This window comes from Halichoerus grypus, chromosome 10 (assembly GCF_964656455.1).
Source record: "Halichoerus grypus chromosome 10, mHalGry1.hap1.1, whole genome shotgun sequence".
Lineage (NCBI taxonomy): Eukaryota > Metazoa > Chordata > Mammalia > Carnivora > Phocidae > Halichoerus > Halichoerus grypus.
In genome coordinates, this window is record NC_135721.1 from 19,709,043 (window position 1) to 19,730,764 (window position 21,722).

A 21,722-nucleotide genomic window follows, 5' to 3' on the forward strand; every position below is an offset into this window, starting at 1 on the left:
TCCACCAGGCTCTCATCTGGACCCCCCACGGAGTAGCTGGGCTCAGCTTCCTCATCTGTAAACTAGGGCCATCAGTCCTTGCCCCCACTTATTTGAAGGATTGTTCCCAAGAACCAACTGGCTGGAAACCACTCAGAGAACAGAAAAAGGCTGAAAGGCTGAAGGAGCCCAGGAAGGAGCTGAGCACATGTGGGGACGCATCAGGGAGCATAAGCGGGTCTCAGAGCTGTCCCCAACGGTGGGCGAGAAGATGGGACACTCCTCGCAGTGCCCAGGGGCCCATACCTGGTGCCAGGTGTCCACTCTGGTTCCAGAAGGACAAACTATACCTCCCACCGAGCATCACCACCCCTCCCTTCTGCTCAGGAAAAGGGGAACAGGCAGAGGGAAACGTGGGGACCAGGGCACAGCAGACCAGATACCCCAGAAAGGCCCATGGCTGGTATAGCTTCCCCAGAAAGGTGGTGGTGGGGTTTACCATCTCACTGCCAGAGAGCGAAAATAGAGCCCAATTGTTAGGGGTTCAGGGCGGCTTTCCTGTGGGTGGACACAGCTTGGTGAGGTCCCAAGGCAGCCTGTTGGGACCGAGCAGGGATCCCTGCGGGGCTGCTGGGATCTCCTTTGATTCAGGCCCACCCTGGAGTTCAGCAGAGGGTGATGAGGTCACCCCGCAGGGGGCTCTGAGAACAAGGATGTCATTGGCTCCATGGTCAGAAGTGACACTCAGAGCCCGGGGTGGGGGTGAGGGGCAGGAAATCACCATCTCCAGGATGACTGGTGTCACTGTGTGCCTGGCACTCTGAGAGGGGGAGCCCTCACGCGGCCTCCTATCTCCTGAGCCTCCCCGAACTGGTCTTTGGCCTCCCAGAAGCTACTGAACAGCCTGGGGAATAGCTAAGACAGGTCAAGTGACCCAGCTGAGGACACAGCGCTGGTACAGGTGAATCCAGGAAGGAATCTGGGTTTGGGGACACTCTGCCAGGCTGCCCCCCAACACTGTCTACAGACCCGGGGCTTGAACCTCTGCTCAAACACCAGGGGAGTTAAAAAGCGTGGGTCCTGGAGCCTGATTATGTGCTTCAAATTCCCGCCGTACCCCCAAGACCGAACCTCTACAAGCCATGGCCCCAACAGGGACATCAGCCCTCCCCACCGCCCAGCGTGAAGACTGAGCTGCGCGGTCCAGCGCTCAGCACACCAGAGCTGTCATTACTCGGGGACGGGCCCTCCCCCTTCCCCTCCCCGGGCTGGGGCCGGGGGTCCCGGGGGTCCCGGGCAGAGCCAGCCGCTCACCTTGCGGTCCTCCTCCCGCTCCGGAGCGGAGCTGCTGGTGTCCCCGGGGCCGCTGGAGGGCATTGCGGGCAGCTGGGCGGTGGGAGGCAGGCTGGGGCTGCGTGGGGCTGGGGGGCTGCTGGGCTTTGGGGAAGGAATTATCGTGGTCTTTGTAAGCAAGAGTTAGAACTTAGACATAGATCCCGGTGAAGCTCGGACTCCGGCTGCCTGCGGTGTGGGCTTCCAGTGCCTCCACCTGCGGGGGGAAGACAAGAGGGGTCAGCAGGGCAGGGCACCCCCAGCCCGGGCCCCACCTGACACCCCCCTCCCCTCAGCCCCCCCACGCCGCCCTGTGAGGCCTGTTCCTCCGACCTCACACCTCTTCCCAGGCTCACCGGCAGCTCGGGCCAGCCTAGCCCGCCAGAGAGCGGGGGAAACCGAGGCCGACTCAGGGCCGCCTCCTGCCTCCGAGGCGGCAACAGTCTCCCCGGGCCTCCGGGTTGCCGTGGCACCGTGGGCGCCTCTTCTGGGCCTTCCAACTGCCTCCTGCCTCCTCCCTTCTCTTCATTCACTTCTGTTCTCTCCTTTGAAAGCTTCCCGCACCCTCCCTCCCACCCAGCCACCCCCTGGGAAATCCCAGAGGTCCCCAGCCCTGCTACATTTTCCTCCTAACCTGTCCTCCCCTCACGCCCCCACCCCCACCCCGCTCCCACCACGTGGAGGAAGTGAGCTGCAGTCACAGGATGTAGTGAAATGAATGTCACCTCACTTTAGGACCAGCGCCCGGGCCCCGAGAAAGCTGAGGTTGAACTCGGGCTGCGGCCAGGCTGAAGGCCTAGGTCCGCCGTGCTGTTGGGAGGTCGTCCTGGTGGGCAGAGGCCACAGCCAAGGCCACGCTGAGGGCGGACCGGGGGCTGCTCTCCCCGCCACCCCGCGAATCGGCCCCATTTGCCTCGGGAAACTGGGGGGCTTGAGGGGGCCCTCTGCACCCACACGGCTTAATTTTAGGGGCTTTTCATCTTCCCTGCTTCAGGTGTGGGCCTCAAGCCAGTAAAATAACAAAGCCCCTGCCGCAGGCCTCAGCTAGGGGTGGGGGTGTTGCAGATTCAACCCCCTCCGCTCAGAGACACCGAGTTCTCTGGCTCCCCACCCCCCAGGAGGAAACACGGGCCAAGCCCCCGCCCCCAGTGCGCCCGCCTGCAGGGAGGGGATTGGCAGGAGAAGGAAAGTGGGAGGCAGCTGGATCTGGGCCCACCCACACCCTTCCCCTTCCAGTTCCCGTTCTGCTTCCCCGGCTTCCCCTCCCTCTTGGGCTTCTTCTCCCATCCCCCTCCAGCCAAGGCTCCCTGGAAAACCAGGCACTGGAGAAAGCACAGGCTTGGGTCTCCCACGGGCGCAGCCCCTTCCCCAGGGACGCGCGCTTCGCTGGGACGTGGGCTCTGCCGCGGGTGTGGAGGGGGAGGCTGGAGCTGGGAGCAGCCTCCTTAGGGCCAGGACAGGAGGGGCTCTAAGTTAAAACCTCAGCACCGGGCTGAAGGTGCTCCAAGCCCCACAGGTGAGCCCTAAGGAAACTCCAGGTGCAATGCGCACTGCTAAGCTCAGCACCGGGCTGGGCTCCGGGCACGGTTGCTGCCCCAATACACGCGTGCGTAGACAGCAATAGAGAGTGTTGCTTCATGTGTCAGACGCGGTGCTAAGCACGTGACAGGCCGGCCTGCCCGCCTGCCTTCGGGCAGCTACCAGTACTATTACTATCCCTCGTTTACAGTGGAACCTCAGGCTCAAAGAGATTAGGATTTGTCCATATTCCAGAGTCAAAGCAGAGGCTTGAATCCAGATCTCTCCCACTAAAGCTCTGAGGGCGGTCTCTGTGAAGCTGTGTCCCCCAGCTTCCACCACCGCCCAGAAACAACTCCCGAGAGCCCATTACAGAACTGGTCCAACCCAGAACTCTATGAGGCTTCCCCTCCATTATCAGCCAGAGATTCCCGCTTCAAACCCACACACCGTTTGTTAGCACAAACATATCCAATGACCCCCCACACACACATCAAAACCTTCAAAAGGATGCGGAAGCTAAGAGAGGCAGAGTCTGGTTGGAAAGAACATTGAACCTGGAGTCAGCAGATGTGGGTTGTAGTCCTGACCAGGGCTTCCCACCCTCAGCTTCCTCATCCATGAAATGGGAAAGTTGGACTACATGATCTACAAGGCGTCTTCTAGCCCTGCCCTGCCAAGCTGTTGGAGGTGCCAAGGGCAAAGGGGAGAAGCAGACAAGGCTGGGACACTTTCAGGAGCCCCAGAGCCCCAGCATGGAGTCCATGAAGACCCAGGCACAAAGTAGAGGCAGATTCTGCCAGATGTTTGTCTCAGCACTGCCCTGAGGCCTAGAAATATCCAGGGAGCTTCTGTGAGAAAAAAAGCAAAACAAAACAAAAAAAAACACACTTTCAGAGAACCTCTCTCTGATTGCCAGCGAGAAGAGGAAGGAAGTAGGAGGGAAAAGCAGAACATCACAAGGCATTGATCCTGAGGGCAGACACCCCGGAAAGGAAGGGAAATGCTCTTTCCTTCTCCCCTTCCTCCACACATCCCCCTGATATCTGAGCTGGTGCGCTAGCCTCACAGCAAACTCAGCTGACCTGGGTCAGTCTGTAGGTTCCTTTGTGTTCCTCAGTGGAACAGACCTGTCAGAAAGTGTTCCTCAGAGTCCCCCGGCATCATCTAAATCCACCCAGCATATGGCCAGGCAGGCCATGTGCTGCACAACGCCAGGGGGCCCCCTGTGGTGGCCACGGTCCAGGACTTGACACAGCGCTTCCCACCTGGCCTTAGAAGCTTCCTTCTCTCAAGCAGCCCTCCTGAGGGGAGGGACCTGCCCCGAGGCCCACGGTCCCAACACCAGCAGCCTGTGTCCACCATGATGGTCCTTCGCCAAGCATGGTTCTACTGCTCCTGGCACTGAAGCATCTTCCTCACCCACGCCAAGGGCTGTACCACAAGAACCACCACCAAAGAAAAACCCATGCCAAGAACCCTACCACCATGACAGGCAGCTTTTATTTCCTCCTTTATACTTCTAATGGCCACAGGGGCCATAAATAATGTTTCTAACAATAACTTCCACAAATGTTTAAGGAATCCCATCATAAAAAAGTCTTGGTATCACAACTGACACGCTCACCATTATTACCACTCCAGTTACAAAACTGTTGTGGAAAAAGCACTGGGATTTTGAATACGCACACCCAGTTTCACTACCTTCTAAATCCAACTTAGTAGAAAGCTTTTTTAAAGACGTATAGTCACACGAGTGGGCCGAACAAAGAGGACACACCACCAACACAATTTTGGGGTCTGGAAAGCAGACTTGTGATGGCCAGATTTCAGACAAAACTGCTTTCAAATCAAAATCAAATCAAAACAAACCTAATTTATAACAAGAATCCTTGAAAGACACTAGAGGCATCAGCAGCCGGTACCTCCCGGGCCAGGGGTGGAGAGGACCCATGTGTGAAAATAAAGCGGACTGAATGAAAGAAGGAAAAGCCCTAGACCCCCTCCCCCAGAAGTCTGAAGGTTTACCCTCTGGGGAGCACAAAACACAGGGTCTCTGCACAGAGTTGACTGGCGCAGTTGAGAGCAACGGTAATATAGCAAAATCAAGGAGATGAAGGTTATTTTAAATGCTGATGTTGAGTGCCCCCAGCTCTTCCCCCACTGGCTCCTCGAACCCTGGCAGCCAGACCCTTACCTTCTTCTCTGGAGAATCTTACCAGTCCGAGAGGAAAGGCCTACGGATAGAGATGCTGCCCCCAGAACCCAAATGGTGTCCAAATGGCTTGTGGGGGCTAACCAGTATGGGTCTGCCAGGAAACAAGCCCCACCAGCATGCACAGAACTCCCAGTCCCCTCTTCTGAATCCTGTACAGGACAAGCATGGACCAGTAGACGCCTGAGGGAGGCCTCTGACTTGGAAAATAGAAAGGAGAACAAATAAGCCAAACCAAACCAAAACACAACTTGGAAAAGACACACTTCATGCACAGAGAAGATACTACGTTCATGAAACAAGGGCCCGTGGTGCTATTTAAAAAGAGCATTCAGAGAACAAAAAAGATCTGTAGAAATACAAACCATGCTAGTAAAGACGCAAAATTCAATGCAAAGGGTACCTTAAAAAGAAAAATGAAAATTGGACAGGATGGAAAAGAGAGAGAACTGGTCCAGAAGTTTCCACACCTGAAGAGCAGGAGTTACAGAAAATAAAAAAAAACAGGGGAGAACATTACTGATGAAAGAGTACAAGAGAATTTCCCAGAACTGAAAGACATGAGTGGCCCAGTTGAAAAGGCCCACTGCATGTCAGCACAATGGAGGAAAGCAGACCCACAACAAGGCACATCACTGTGAAATTTCAGAACACTGGCACAAACGGCAGATCCTACAGACTTGCACAGAGGGAGGAAAAAGTGACCTACTGAGGTTCAGGAATCAGAATGGCTTCAAACTGCTCAACGTTAATGTGGAAAGCAAGAAGACAAAGAACCAATACCTTCGGAATTCTTAAAATAATTCTCCCACTAGAGTTCTTTACACAGCCTAATCATCATTTAGGTGCGATGGTAGAATAAAGATATTTTCAGGTCTCCTTTCTCAGGGACCGCGAGCAGATGTCCTCTAAGACACCCGAGACACAGGAAGGGATTCTCCAGGATTAAGGTGAAAAGAGGTCAGATGAAGCCGTAGGGGGCCAGTGTTCAGATCTAAGCAGTGTGACTCAAGACTCGGGCCTGCTGAGTGCTGTGGTCGCCATGCCCACGACCACCGAACCGTCTTCTCAATCCGACGAAACCACAGGTGTCCCTCCCTGTCTGCACTCCGCCATCCAGACTCAGGAACTGAACGGACTCGGATATTGACAGGTACCTTGTCCCGGAGCGGGAGTAAGCCAAACAAGAGAAAGACACGAGATCCAGAAAACAGGAACTCCAACCAGAAAGAAGGCAAAGGGAATGCCAGGGAGGCCCACAAAAGGAAGTCCCAGAATGGCCGCTCCGACGTGTCACACACCCAGACGGCAGAAACTGGAGAACTGGAACTGAAACATGTCATACTTGATGTGACTGCCCTTGCAGAGAGCCCCGCCACCAGCTGTGAGAAGGTGAGGTAGCAATCAGCAGAAGGTACAGAGAAAATAAGGCAGATGACGAAACAAGGTCGTTATTAACTTCCGGGGAAAAAAAAGAAAGGAAACTCTCGCAGGATACTGTAAGGCCTGGTTGTGAACACGGTTGCATTCACTGATTTAACAAATACGTGTGTGTCTGCACACACACATATGTAATGCGTGTGGATGTGTGTATGTATACACATATGTACATAGAAACGTCCTGCTACTGCTGTTATAAATTACCACAAAATTAAGGGCTTAAAACACCACATATTTGCTCTGTTGCAGTTCTGGGAGTCAGAGGTTCCAAATGGTTCGTGTCACCGGGCTACCCATCAAGGTGCTGGCAGGGCTGCATTCTTTTCTGGAGGCTCTAGGGAGAATCCATTCCCTTGACTCTTTCAGCTCCTAAGGCTGCTCACATGCCCTGGCTCCTGGCCCCTCCCGTCCGCGGAGCCAGCAATGGCCATGACTCTGCCTCTGCTCCCACCCTCGCTCCCCTGCTTCTCTTGCTTCTGCCATCCATTTCTAAGGCCCCTTGTGATGACAGTGGGCCCACCCACAGAGTGCAGGATAACCTCCCCACCTCAAGATCTCCAACTGCAAAGTCCCTCTTGCCACATAAGGGTAACATATTGACAGGTTCGGGGGCCGAGGATGTGTCGTCTTGGGGGCCGGGGCATTATAGGGCCTACAACACTCGTCTACACGCATATATCCACATGCGCATAAAACATTTTTGAAAGAACACTGGTAGGGTGCCGTTCATAGCGTGCCCACCCCAAGAACTCTTTAGGAGTGGAAAGGGTGGCCACGTAGGAGAGCTACGTTTTTATTTACTAAATAAGAAATCAATGGGAAATGTCTAAAATGGAAGAGTCAAAAATAGGCACATTCCTCAGAAACGTGAGATGTAAAGTTGCTAGAAGAAACAGCTCGAAGGGGTGGCCTCTGCGAAGAGGAAGAGGGTGGGAGCCTGTCTCTGGTGAGGAGATGCTGGTATTGCCTTCTTAAATGATATGCATGTACTACTGTGAGGAAATTAAAAAAGGAATTTTACAGAGACAGAACGGGGATGGGAAGGAGATCTTACCTCCCCACTGCAACCATTGGTTGGGTTTGGCTTCCATCCTCCTCTCTGAGCGCAGCTCAGCCCTTCCACCTCTGTTGCTCTATGAAACCATCACATCCCACAGCATAACCATGACCAGCTAGCTGCTCACACCCACACAGAGTTCCATCACCAGCTACAGACGTGGTACCTCCTTCCCCGCCCCCCCACCCCACCCCTTCCCACACGTTTAATATCTCCCAGTACATCACTCGCACCCGGCGCGGCCCAGGCACCCGGGGCCTGCTGCACCTCCCAAACTGCATCTGTGCCTGCCACGGCTGCCTACATCCCTAATCACGGCGCTGGCTCACTCAACAGCCCACCTCAGCCGGAGACCCACGGTGCAGCCAAACCCGCCACGTCACCTCTCGCCCCCGCCCCGCCCCCACCACACGGTCCTCCCCACCCCACCCCGCGCCATTCCCGCCTTCCTCCCGAAGCCCAACCTCATCAGCCCCTCCCGCGCGGATCATCCCAAATCTCCCCTCCACGTCTGCCCCAACCAGCACTGACACCGTCACCCCACGGTGTCACCTCAACAGGGGCCCGCACAGAAGTATTTTCTCTTCCAGAAGCAAAACCAGCCTTGCCCCAAACCTAAATCCTTGCTCCATCAAGAACAATCCTAATGCCATCGCCATAAGAGCCCCTTGGACTCCGTCTCAAGCCCTGGATCTGCACTGCTGAAAAACGTCTGACCATCTCTGTAGCAGGCCCTCCTTCCCCCCTCCACCTGAAGTCTGCTTTTCTCCTCGTGGACTTTGCTTGTTTCCAGCCATCTAGCGGCCTTCCCCTCCCCACCAGCCCGAGTAGGGTGCCTCTGCGCTGACCCCGCCCCTCACCCCGGGCGGAGAGTGGGCACGTGACCAGGCAGGGCCAATCACACGCCTCCTGGGCCCGAGGTGGTGCAATGGAAAGATGCTACGGGGTAGGATGTGAGTCAGGAGCGGCTGCCTGCGGGGGAGGGCTTGCCCGAGAACAAAGGGCTGAAGATAGACGGATGGCAAACTGTGGTCATTGTCTGGGTCCCCGAATCTCGCTGCACCTGGAGGCAGGGCATCTCTAAACCTCCCCGTCATGGGAGCCTGGGTATGAGTGATATGAGTGAGTCTGCGCCCGCCCTGCGGCTGACAGTCCTGACTCATATGCTAATCTCAGCCTCCTAAAGGGCTTCTTCCTGCGGGGGTTCAAATCCTGACCTGGTTACTCTAACAGCTGTGTGACCTGGGGCAGAACCGTGGCCCACAGCCTCAGTTTACTCAGCTGTAAAACGGGGGGAATGACAGGAGCCACTTCACGGGGCTGTTGTGAGAATCTAAATGAAATGCATTGAACGCGCTTACAAGGGTGCCTGGCACGAAGAAAATACGCAATACATTTTAACAACTGTTAGTCCCTGACTAATCCAGCCTACAGTTTTCTCTCCTTTTCTTGAAATCCCCCGAGTGCCTGTGAGCGTACATCGCTCAAACAGGAGCTTTACTTAGGAAGCTCCCACGATGTTCCAGCCTCTGTGAATAAAGCTTTACAATTTCAACATCTCGTTCATCCTTACGCCTCACTCCGACCTTTTGAAGCGGGGGTCATTTTTTCCCCATTTTCCAGATGAGAAAAGTATAGAGAGGTTAACAAAGCTGCCCAAGGTCATGATTAAACGGTGGAGCCAGATTCAAATCCAGGTCTGTCCTACCCTGAAGTCCAGAGTTTTCCACGCCATCATGTCCTCTTACAATTAACATGTGACTGTTACAGACGTATTAACTTTGGGCACAGATTGGTCCAAAAGCAAAGTTTCCGGTTAGCCTCCCTTTCCTGGTCAGGTCTGTCTGCAGAGGGGGCAGGGGTAGGGATGGTGGTAAGCAATGCAATCTTCTAATCATGGTATTCGGTGCCCGGCCCAGTGTGGCCATCATTCATTCGGCTATTTGCTGAGTACCCACCATGTGCCAGGCCCTCGCTAAGAGACATGCCCTGTCCCATTTCAGCCTCACAACAATCCTGTGAAGTTTATGAAGCACGTTCTCTTGTTATTTCCATCTTATAGGAGGAGAACCTGAAGCCAAAAGAGGTTTATTCCCTCTCCGAGGTAGCGCAGGTGGAAAGTTCCAGAGCAGGATTGTGAATCCAGGTCCATCTAACTCCAGAGGCCTTACAAACATGGCAGCACTCTGTCATGGATGTGCACGCTAAGCATAGACCCCAGATCAGCTGTCTATGCCCCTGCTGTGACACCAGCCCACAGATAACAGCTGCATAGCTGAATTTCCCACTTGAGCTTGGGAGGAGGAGCAAATGACTCCTGTAGATGACAGAAGGCAGGAGAGTAATCTTGTGCCCCACGCCACCCAGGGTGGTGATAAGCTCCAGGGCTGGTAAGCTGGGGGCCAGTAGAAGGCTGAGGGGAGCGATCAGGGCTTCCTAGACAGAGATGTCTATCTGCCAAGTCTTTTCCCCCCTACCACAGCCTCTCTCGGTCACAAGACTGGGCTGGATGTGTGTGGGGAGGGATGAGTATCTCTCCTTTGGACTGCTCATTCTCTCTTAACATGAGTGAGATGCATATCATCATACCATTACTCTGGCTTCCAGAAACGTCTCTCCCATCCAAACCACCAGCTGCACATAGAATACCCAAAGCCGCTGGCAACAGGCCAACAGTCCTGCCATCCTGTTGCCACTTCAAAGCCCATCTGTCTGGCTCTGGAGTCACAACAAGATGACTTGTGGTTCTCACACCACCCTCAAGGCCAGAGCACCAGTGTGAGCATTTATGATCACCCCAAACCTGCTGCCATGTTATCGGCCACACTAGCGGAGATGAGCTGAATCAGACTCCTCTGCTCAAACTAATGGTTACCATGACACAGCCCCAAAAGCAAGGAGGCAAAAAAAAAAAAAAAAAAAAGATTTATACCCAAAATAGATGCTGGTAAGGAGCTGAAGTTGTCCTTGGGCATTGAAAAGAGCCAGTACAGACTTCCAGAAAGGAGCATGCAATTCTGAGCGTGACAAGTCAGGAGATGCCCTGTCGGGAGCCACGCATGCTGCCGCAGCCAGATGGGCGTCCCACGCCCTCGGGGTCAGGGGCCAGGCTGAGGGTCCATGTGAGAATCAGCCCTGTGAACCCCCTATTTGGGGTGGCCGTGAGCATGGGTCAGATTCTGTCCTCCCCTCCCCTGGAGGTGGCCCGTGATCCACACCTGTCAGCTCCAGACCGTTGGCCCCTGCATCCAGTCCCCCACCCCATGTCTCTGAAACCCTCTAGGAGTGCTGAACGTCATGATCCCCACCACCATGGTTCCCCTGGAAGGCAAGTCAACAGCCTGGCTTTTTTGGATCCCTATGCCACTGAACCAACAGACAGAAAAAGGAGTTACGGGGCGCCTGGGTGGCTCAGTTGGTTAAGCGACTGCCTTCGGCTCAGGTCATGATCCTGGAGTCCCTGGATCAAGTCCCGCATCGGGCTCCCTGCTCGGCAGGGAGTCTGCTTCTCCCTCTGACCCTCCCCCTTCTCATGTGCTCTCTCTCATTCTCTCTCTCTCAAATAAATAAATAAAATCTTTAAAAAAAAAAAAAAAAAAGGAGTTACCCCACTGGCTTGGGTGATCGATGCTGGTTACCAAAGAGAAACTGAGTTGCTGGTTCACAACAGAAGCAAGGGAGACCATGTCTGAAATCCAGAGGATTCTCTCAGTTACCTCTTAGAATTTCCATGCCCCAAAGTTAAGGTTAAGGGAAAACTTCAGTAACAGTGACAACAACAAAGAAGACAGGACAACCGGGGATTCGGATCCTTCGAGAATCTAGGTTTAGGTCACTGCACCAGGTAAAAGAAGGCTGGCCTGCTGAGTGTCCAGCTGAGCGCAGAGGAAATGTAGGGTGGGCAATGGGAAAAAGGAGCCAGACAGCAGATGTGGCCTTGCAAACAAATATAGAAATGAGAACTGTAGTAGTTTTGCATATTTTCTATTTACTTGATATATATACATGTTTATTTGTACATGGTAACTGTTTTCTTGTTTTCCCTCCTTCTTCCCATTATTTCATACACCAGTTGTTGGAAGTTAACTTTATAATTTAGTCTTTTTTTTCTTTTTTTTAAGGGCTCAAACTCACGACCCCGAGATCAAGAGTTGCAGGCGCAGAGGGCCTGGGTGGTGTAATTGGTTAAGCATCCGACTCTTGGTTTTGGATCAGGTTGTGATCTCAGGGTTGGGGATCAGGCCCCGCATCAGGCTCTGTGCTCAGCACAGAGTCTGCTTGGGATTCTCTCTCCTTCTCCCTCTCCCTCTGCCCCTCCTGCTCATGCTCTCTCTCTCTCAAATAAATAAATAAATCTTAAAAAAAAAAAAAAAAGAGTCACACGCTCCACCAACTGAGCCAGCCAGGCGCCCCTATAATTTAGTCTTTAGGTAAGAGAATAGTCAATGGGACTGTGATTGAATTTGAGAAGTTATTCATGTTGACAGTGGCTGATACAAGGATTGGTGGGACTCTTCATCTGGGGAAAAGGGTGAGAACCTCAGTGAGAAAAATAGCTGTGTCTTGCTAGGTAGAAATATAGCTTATTTGGTAGTTGTCGGGGGGCCCAAATGTGCGTGAAAGGTGCAAATGAACTGTGCAGCCAAAGGAGTAGACGGTGCCAGTTATCGATTTATTCATCCTTCATTTCCTGCTCAGTGAAAATGGAGCTAGGCCCTTGAAATATTTCTCCTTGGCCAGAGGGCCCGGTGTCAGACTCCGCCAGCAGAGGGCGATGGAGAGACACGGAAGAAAAGGGAGCCGTCTTCCCTAGACCCAGTGTGCTCTCTCTGAGGTTTCCAGCACCGTACACAACTCCTCCAGCAGCCAGATCCCGCTGCCCCTGTGGCTCCCCTACACCCAGTCCTGCCCCCAGTCCTGCCCCGGCCAGCACCGGGCTCCTGCAGGGCCTGGCCTCTGCCGTGTGTGACCGGCAGCAGCTTCACCCAACACTCCCCCTTGAGGGGGCTTTAGTGGCAATTGTGCCCCCAGCAAGATGTTTCCTCATGCACAGCTTTCCTTGGGACCCAGAGGATGGGCTTCCAGTGGGTTCTAGGGGGCAGGTTTCCAGCAAAGGTCTCAGCCCTGGGGGGCCTCTTCCCCTTAGTGGCTGGTCTCAAATGTGCTATTTCTAGATTCTCTGCCATTCGTTTTACTGCTCACTAGCCAATCTCTCATTACTCCCATCCCCTGTTGTAGTTAATAAGTCTCGATGGTGAACTTTTCCTGTTCAAATCACTATGTGGTTTCTGTCTTCTGAATGGACTCTGACTGATACGGTCACCCACAGCCTCAAAGGGCCATTTTCCAACCTCTCAGTCCTTGAGTTCAATTCAGCATCCGTGCCAGCCAACCATTACCCCGCTTCCAGCACGTCAATCATCTACTGAGCGCCACTGCTGAGCCCCGAGACACCCCTGCTTCTGCAAGTTCACAGGGTGGGGGATTCTCTGGCTCTCTCCCCCGTCCATGCCTCCACCCGGCTCCACGGCCTTGACTCTCCCACCCCGCGGGCCCCTCTGCTCTGTCTCTACTAGTGGGCACCCTCTGGGGTCCCGCTGGACCTTCAGCTGCCCTCTAACTTCCCCCTGCTGAAACACTCAGGCTTCGGAGTCCACTTTCCGAACATCTCCACCTGGCTGATTGGCAGTCAACTAAAATCCTACTCTTCTAGAACCGGATGCCTCCTGCTTCCTCTGGCTTCTCTCCGTCTGTGGAAGTGGTAGCACCCTCCCCTCAGCTGCTGAAGTCCCAAACCCCGAAGAGAACTGAGATCCCCCTTCCCCCACCTGATCCTCAGGCCTCCATCCCCACCTCTGCCTTGGCCCTCACCACCACAGGCCTCGGCCTTGGTGGTTATTGTGCAACGGGGCTCCCTGCCTCTCGTACCTCGACCTCCCACCCCAGCCACTCAGTGAAGATTTTCCACACATGGCTTCCTCAGTCAAAACCTATGATGCCTGATGAAAATGGTCTAAAATCGATGGTAGCGACAGTGGTAAAACTCTGTGGATGTACTAAAAACCATCGAACTGCACACTTTAAATGGGTGAATTGTATGGTATGTGAATTATATTTCAGTAAAGCTGATATTTAAAAAAGCCCATGATGCCAGTGATCTTCACGCACAGTAAAATCTAAACTCTGGCCTGGTCTATGCCCATGGCTCACTGCAGAACCCCCCCCCCGCCCCCGCTTCCCAGCTGACCCCATCGTTCCAGGACCAGTCACTGTCCCCCAGCTTACATCCTCCGTCCCCACACTTGTGACTACACTCACACCATTCTCTCCTCTGACAGGGCCCCCTCTCCCCCATCCCTCAGCACCCCCCACTCCCACTGCTTCTCCTCGACCACCCAACCAGGGGTCTTTAATCAGTTTCTGTTGTGTGGTCATTTTGCTTTCCATGTGTATATGCACATGTCTGCTTTCCCAAACAGATGAGGTCAGAGTTCACACCTCGCACCTTGCAGGGCCCCCTGAACGGCCAACAGCTGTCTCCCCCTCCCGCCCTCCCCCTCCTGCCTATTCCAGGTGACCCTTGAGGCAGAGAGGACTGTGTGAAGTCACTCCCAGGCAGCTGCAACATCCCTAGCACAGTGCTGCGGTGCCCAGAGTGACCCCCCACAAGCCCCATTCTAGGGGTCGTTTAGCAGAGTTCCCCGAGGCACTGTGCCAATGGAAAGGGCCACTTTCAGGGGCTCTGGGCTCCTGCATCACCTTTCTCAGGCCAGGACGTACACCTGCTCCACCAGCCCCCAGATGCCCAGGGAGAAGGGGTTTGTGAGGGTCCCAGGTCAGGGTGTCAGTGAACCACAGGGAGCAAGGGGGGCTGGTCTCCCACACCCCTCCAGGCGCTTGGAGGCTGAGTCCCCGGCTTGCCTGGGACCGCTCTCTCCGCACCATCTCTGCACATGCTTCTTTCACTCCTCCCAGATCAAGTGACACCAAGCGACCACCCACCTGACCCCCTCCCAGGCCAAAACTAAGATGTCCCCCAAAGGGTCCTCAGGGCCTCGGAGCTGCTGTCCTCTCCACCCACTGCTAAATGAACTACCCACTGGTCCCTGGTTTGCTTTCTCCTCACCCTCTGCCCCACCCAAAACCAAACCTCTTGTGGAGGGGGCCAAGGGGAGGAAGAAGAGCGCCAGATTCTGGGCAGGACCCCTCAGAATCACTAGCCCCTGGCCCAGCAGCCCTGGTGCCATTCATCCCCCACTTCGGCCCTAGGGAGGCTCAGCCGGTCCCTACCTCAAACCCCAGCTCTGCCCCTCACAGACGTGGGCTTGGGTTTCCCAATCTGTACAGTGCAGTAAACAGGAGCCCCTACTTTATAAACCCATTTTAAGGTATGCGAGAATCCCAGTCAACCATTTAGCACAATGCCTGGTACACAGTGGGCACTAAATAAATGTTAAGTCTTTAAAAAAGTATTATGTGATCAATCAGGCCAAAAGGCCAGTGACATGTCCTTAGAAAACCTAGAACCTAGACTCTGGCTTCAGACCACACCCACAAGTGGTTCTCGCTCGCTGTGGCCTGACCCAGAGGCCCCCCTTGGGGGCTCAAGCCCGAGTCTGCCGCGAAACAACCAGTCCAAGGGCCCTGGCCACAGGGACAGGTGACGTCTACACCAGAGCCCAGAATCTGTCCTCGTGGCCATACACACATGCACACACAGATACACACAGACAGATGCACGTGCACACACAGACACACATGCGTGTGCGCACACAGACACACATACAGACACTCCCCCCGCAAACACACAGCCAGTTACAGACACACAGAGACACACAGAGACACACATATGTAGACAGACACGTAGGTACACACACACACACACACACACACACACACACACACTCTTCTCCCACTCCAGGCGCCCCCTGCACATGCGTCATACATTTCACCTACGGTCTGGGCCAAAGAGGCATTTGGAAACCAGCTTGGGAACCTCATAACCATTCATAACATTGTTCCGAGAGAAAACACAAAACATCGCCCGATAAACAAACATTTGCAATAGAATTCCTCCAAGAGCTAGGAATTGCCTGTGCTAGAAAACTAACAGAGCAAGAAGAGAAAAACCGCATAAACTTAGTTTGCCTCTGCAAAATTAATACCAATTACAAAAACATTTATGTGAACTGCTTACCATTGACACCTAATTACCATGCAGCACAATTATGCATACCATTAAGGGCATGCCAGATTAATTACGCTCTACGTTTCATCTGATTACACCCCCACACCCTCAGTCCATATCTGCCCAGCTTCCAGAGGCCTGCCCCTCCGACGGGGCACACGCGCAGGTCCGTACAAACCCAGAGAAGCACTGGGTTCCACACTCAAATCGAGCGTGGTCCCCACCCCAACCCCTTGCTCGGTCAGAGACGGCCTGACTCCGGCCCAGGCCTTCCTGCTGACATCACCACCATGGGAGCCCCAGGCGGGGAAGCCATCTTCCCAGCAGAGCCTCCTCCAGAAGGCAGAGATGCTTCAAAGGTCTCCCCCTGGGCGTGGCCGCATGCCCCGGGGGCCAGGATACAGCCGATGGTCACCATGTGTGCCGCTCCCGAGGAAGCTGGCCTCACTGTCCAGACAGGGTCACCCCAAGCTCATCTCCCAGACCCCACCAGGGCCCTGCAGCCCTTTCCCTGGCCCTCCGAGGCAGCTCCTGGGCAAGGTCCCAGCCATGCTCCGCCCGGGCCGTGCACAGTGCAGAGCCTCTCCCTCCCTCGCCCTCTGCTCTCCACACAGCCGTGGGCAGTTCTGTCCCCCCTTTATTAAGGAGAAAAGGAACCAACTCCCCTAATTCCCATGTCACCCACTAGATGCTCTTCAAATACACTAGGGTGACCCAGGCCTGAGAGTCCATGGAGCTTGATAAATGGACCTGCCCAGGACAGGGAACTCCTCACAACTGACTGAGGAGACAACTGACTGAGGTGGGACAGGCCTCCCAGAGGCAAAGAGCAAGAAGCAGCTCAGCCAGCGAGAGCGGGAAAGCAGGGGCACGCACGCGGGCGCGTCCGCAGCACCAGACCGGGAACCCGCGCGGCTGAAGGTTAATTCTCGAACACCCGTGAGGCCAACCGCATAAGGATTCTTCTAAAAGATGGGGGACATGAAAAGTGTGACGAGTGACATAAAATACTCAGGTTTAGTGCAAGAAGCAGTGTTTCAAACAAGCTCACACAAGCCTGTGAGGTTATTTGCAGATGGCAAAACTGAGGCTAAGGAGCATGGCATGATTTGCCCAAGGGTGCAGCTAGGAGGTGGCAGGGCCAAGGTGAGACCCCTGGCTGTCCGGCACTGGGTCTGGTGGCCCTGGCACGATGCTACACTCTGCCTCTTCTCTCAGTGGTGTTAACCTGGCTCATGTCATTTTTCTAGAAGTTCTCTGGAAATGGCCTTTCCCGTGACATACAGAAGACTCACTTCTATTTTAGAGAAAGTTTTTGTTTGTTTCTTTTACTTGCTTCCCAAAACTCCTGTCCCCAGCTAATCCCCAACTATCTCGGCAGGCCTGCCTCTGAAGGGAGGGTGGATGCCAACTTTGCAATTCACATACTGTTCTCAAAGGGTGACAGGACTCACCCGGGGTCCTGCAGCCAGGGAGCCCAGGGACCAAGTCTAGGCCTTGAGGCTCATCTTTTTTTTTTTTTTTCTTTAAGGATTTTATTTATTTATTTGAGAGAGCGAGCAAGAGAGAGCATGAGCAGGGGGAGGGGCAGAGGCAGAAGCAGACTCCCCGCTGAGCAGGGAGCCCAGGATCATGACCTGAGCCTAAGGCAGGCAGGCGCTTAACCTTAACTACTGAGCTACCCAAGCGCCCCGAGGCTCATCTTCTGAGGGGGCTCCTGAGAAGTACAAGCCCCTGCTCAGGGCCCCAGACATCAGGATCCCCCAGTTACTTCCCTCCTCAAAAATACAGGGGTGGCCACAGTTATGGAAGAAAATGTGCCCGCCCTTCTAATCCGTCATGCTGGACGGGGCCCCACGCTGGGCCCCCCAACTGCAGTCCCTTCCCCCACGTGAAACACCCCCAGGGCTCTCCCAGCCTACCCCCACCTGTGCCTCTCCGCGGCTGCCACCTGCACCCACGCAGCTGGCCAGGTGACATGGCCCAGCCGTTCCTGGCAGCTCTGCTCAGCTCTGCTCCCGAAATGCCTCACAAAGTGCCCCGCCTCCATGCCCACACTGCTCTCCCCTTCTGCCCAGGCTCCCTCTGCCCCCAGCCTCTCGCCCGGAGGCCCCTGGGGGCTCTCTCAGGTATAAATGCGGGCACGTTACTCCAAGCCCGACATCCCAGCGGGCTACATCCCAGCCTTCCACGGCCCAGCTCCAGCCCCGCCCTCCGGCCCCACAGCCCACCACCCCTCATATCCCACCAGGTCAGAAAGTGCCCTTGACCCCCTGGCTCACTGCTCTCTGCCCTTTGACGCTCTGCTCAAGCATCACCGCTTTAGAACGGTATCGTGAGGAGCACGTCATCATGTCATTGTTGAATCACTATGTTGTATATCTGAAGCTCATTTAATAGTATAGGTCAACTAAATTTCAATTAAAAAAAAAAAAAAGCCCCTCCTGATTTTCTCTCCCTTCTGAATGAGACGTCCCTTCTCTGAGCCCCCGTGGTGTCCAGAGCTCTCTCCACCAGCCTGGATTCTAATAGTCGCCCTGGTCAGACGCATCTCACTGGGCACTTAGAGACCGCCTCAGTCCCTTTCATCTTTGTGGCCAGTGCCCGGTGAATAGTAGGTCTTGAGTAAAGGAACAGATGAACATTATTTGAGGATCTGAAGCAGGGGACCTCTGGACAGAAACCCGAGAGCTGCCAGGCCTGCCAAGGTGGGGTCCTGGCCACTCGCTCCCACGGAAACCCAGCTCTCCTGGAGTCCAGGCTGCGTAGAGGGTGTTGACCGAAGAAAACAGAGAAGCAACTGCCCGGCCCCAGTGGGCTTCCCAGCTGAGCCTCCAGTACCAGGTGGGCCCTCAGGCCACCACCAGATGGGAAGGGAGCCGGGCATGAGGGGATGGCAATAGGCACCACGTTGTCGCTGGTCATAACCCCACTAGGATCCATCCGCGTGCCATCTGCCAGGCCCGCTGTGGTCTAGACCCTTCCATGCCTCCAGGCCGGGGGGCAGAGCCAGCAGGCCCAGAACCTAGCAGAGAGTCACTGCCTGTTCTGGGCCCAAAGAGACGAGAGGGGAGCGAGAGAAGAGGCCCAGGGCTTAGGGGACCAGCGAGGGCCCCAGTGGGCATGGACTCTAACAAGACTGAAGTTCGTGCATCCAGATGAAAGGCCCAGAGACCGGGCAGCCAGGGCCTGAGATCCACCAGCCCTGAGACCCCTACAGGGAGGATGACAGACAACATTGGTGGGGTCTGAGGGAGCAACAGGGCCTTCGCGGGGGGTCATCTTGCCCGGTCCCCACAGAAACCCTCATGCAGCCCTCTCGTGACCCCACGTAAAGAAAAGGAACTCGTATCTCCTGGCCACCTACTGCGTGCCAGGACCAGCGCTCGCTGTGTTTCAGACAGTGTGCATTTGATTCGGGCAATGCGGGGGAGAGGCGGAGGCTCTTCTCCCTGCCTGATGCACAGATGCCGAGCCTGCCGCACGAGGACCGGCCCGAGGACCCGAGGACAGGAACTGCGGGCTCCGAGCGCTGAGATGCGCATCCAGGTCTGCCCGCCGCCCGGCCTGCCAAGTCTCCTCTGGGCCCAGCATCTCTGTCCCCTAGTGGCAGGGGGCTCAGGGCGCGGGAAGGGGAGTGGGGCAGAGGGACCTGCTCCGCGCTTGCTTGCATGGTATCATATTTATCTTCCTGCCTTAATCCAGGGGTGGGGCAGAGACAGACAAGGACGCATACCCTTTCTCGTATCATGTTAAATGGGCAGCCTCAGAGGGGAAAGCAAACTCCCAGAGAGCACCCATGTGTGGGGGCTGGCGCTGGGAGCGGGGGGCTGTGGAAGGGGAAGGTGGGGGCTGTTGCCAAGCAACAGACAGAGGAATTTGTAGCTGCTTTTTCTCACCTCTCCACCCTGTCCCCTGGGTCACTGCCACCCACTCATGGGCCTCCCGATCACAGAGCTGGGTGCAGCTTGAGCCCACATGCCAGATGAGTTCCCCAGAACCCTTTCCATCCCTTTCTGGGGCCTCCTGAAGCCCCATTCTGTCCTCCCTGTGTGCGGCTCCCCACGCTGGCCATTCTGTGCCAGGGCTGGGTCGCCTGAGCTCCACCCTGGGACCCGGCCCTGGTTATACCTCCGGTTCCCAGGGACCCATTTGGGCCACAAGAGCCACCAGAGCGAAGCCTTCAACGATCTGCTTCCCATCCTGGGTGAACTGAGAGTTCAAGTCGCCATCCTATCAAGCTAACTTGGCCCACTGGCCCTGGCACAGACGGGGATTCAGCCAGCTGCCTATTTTCCACTCACCCACTTAGCCCCAGCCTTTGCTTAGAGGCCTCCCAGCAGCTGTACTATTTCTCCCTGCAACCCTTCCAGGAAGGACAGGTACTTGAGTGGCCCCACCCTCTGCTGTCAGTCTCCAAGCTCACCTCTTATCCATTATAAAAAAGAGTCGTCCTTCCAACCCTAGCATGACTCAAATCTTTTTCATGTCCTTACCCAGAAGCTTTAAAAAGTGTGGTTTGGGGGCACCTGGGTGGCTCAGTCGGTTAAGCGGCTGCCTTCGGCTCAGGTCATGATCCCAGGGTCCTGGGATCGAGCCCCGCATCGGGCTCCCTGCTCAGCAGAGAGCCTGCTTCTCCCTCTCCCTCTGCCTGCCGCTCTGCCTACTTGTGCTATCTCTCTGTCAAATAAATAAATTTTTAAAAATCTTTAAAAAAAAATATTTAAAAAGTGTGGTTTTATTTATTTTTGTTGTTGTCATTAAGAAAGTAACACATGTGCGTTTACATTTTTTCAAAGATTACAAAGATGTATAAAGTATATAAAGTAAAAAGGCAAAGTCGTTGTTGACAGGTCTGCTGTGTATCCTCCCAGAACAACTTTTTCTGTCCATGTATATTTGTATTTATTTTAAAGGATTTTACAAAAACAAGATTACACTCTGCACACTGCTTTTGTGGGTTACCCAACACCATATCGTGGACATTTCACACATCAGAATAGACATGCTTACTACCACATTTCAAAGGCTTGGCTCAGGGGAATCTAAATAGATTCCCCTTTATCCATAAACGTATTTATCCTTTCAGAATCTCTAAAATTAATCACACAGGACCGTTCCCTCAAGAAGCCCCTTCCCAACAGGTTCCGTTTGCTGGAGTGTTGGAGGATCCCTCCTGCCAGGCACAGGGCCCTCTCAGGGTCCTCTGGGGAACCTCTGAGGGGAGGAACACTTCCAGAGGCCCCAGCCTCCCAGCCCAAGCATTCCCCGACATTCACCGTGACACGGCCCGGGCCAATTCGGTGCTCAGTAAACCACAGATCTGACCCCACCGTCCCATAACGTCCCCTATCAGCATCTTTGAACCTGTTCAAGTAAGGACCACTGGAGCACAGGGATCTAGGTGAGCTATTAGTTCCAGAACATCTGCACCAAGCCCCAGATCTATCCACACACCACAGCAGCAGAGAACTAGAGTAGAAGTCAGAACACCCAAGTTCTGACCCTCCTCTTACTAGCTGGCAGAGATGGTCCTCTGTCCCCTCGGTGTACCCAGACAGGGTGACTAACAACTGGCTCAGAATAAAAATGACCTTGACATTTGAAACAGAAACAGAGAGGGAAAATCAATAGGGATGACAGTGAGCAGGGCCATGACCGCAGGAAAGAGAAAATAGGAACCTGGGTATAGAAGTAAATAAGGCTGGGAAGCCTTAGGGGTCAGAGGGGACCTCAGCAGGACAGGAGTGGACCATGCTGAGCTATGGTTGAAAGAAAAAATTCCACTCCCTACTGGGATTCAGTTAGGAAAGCCCCAGACGTCTGCACCTCCTCCCCCTGTCGCTGTCCTCCAGACAGGCCTGGCCTGGATGTGATCAGCAAGGGAGATGTGGTCTGGAGGGCCCTGACCACTAGCTGTCCTTGCTGGGGGCTGCCAGGCACCTGCAGCCATGCCCGGGTCACATCCCCTCGGAGCCGGGGGCTCAGTTCAG

General features: G+C 54.6%; 1 protein-coding gene across 3 annotated transcripts in view; it reads right to left on the reverse strand.

Moving 5' to 3' along the window:
- The window catches only part of DNMT3A (DNA methyltransferase 3 alpha), a 102,346-nt gene that overhangs the window by 74,238 nt on the left and 6,386 nt on the right, over positions 1–21,722 (reverse strand). For 2 of the 3 annotated variants that reach the window (XM_036110232.2, XM_036110230.2), the window contains exon 2: positions 1,294–1,528. In XM_036110232.2, the coding sequence (XP_035966125.1) occupies positions 1,294–1,356 (63 nt within the window). In that variant the 5' untranslated portion in view covers positions 1,357–1,528. Of the gene's footprint in view, positions 1–1,293; positions 1,529–1,667; positions 1,823–21,722 lie in introns of those variants that run through there. The other variant, XM_036110231.2, reaches the window with a different exon arrangement.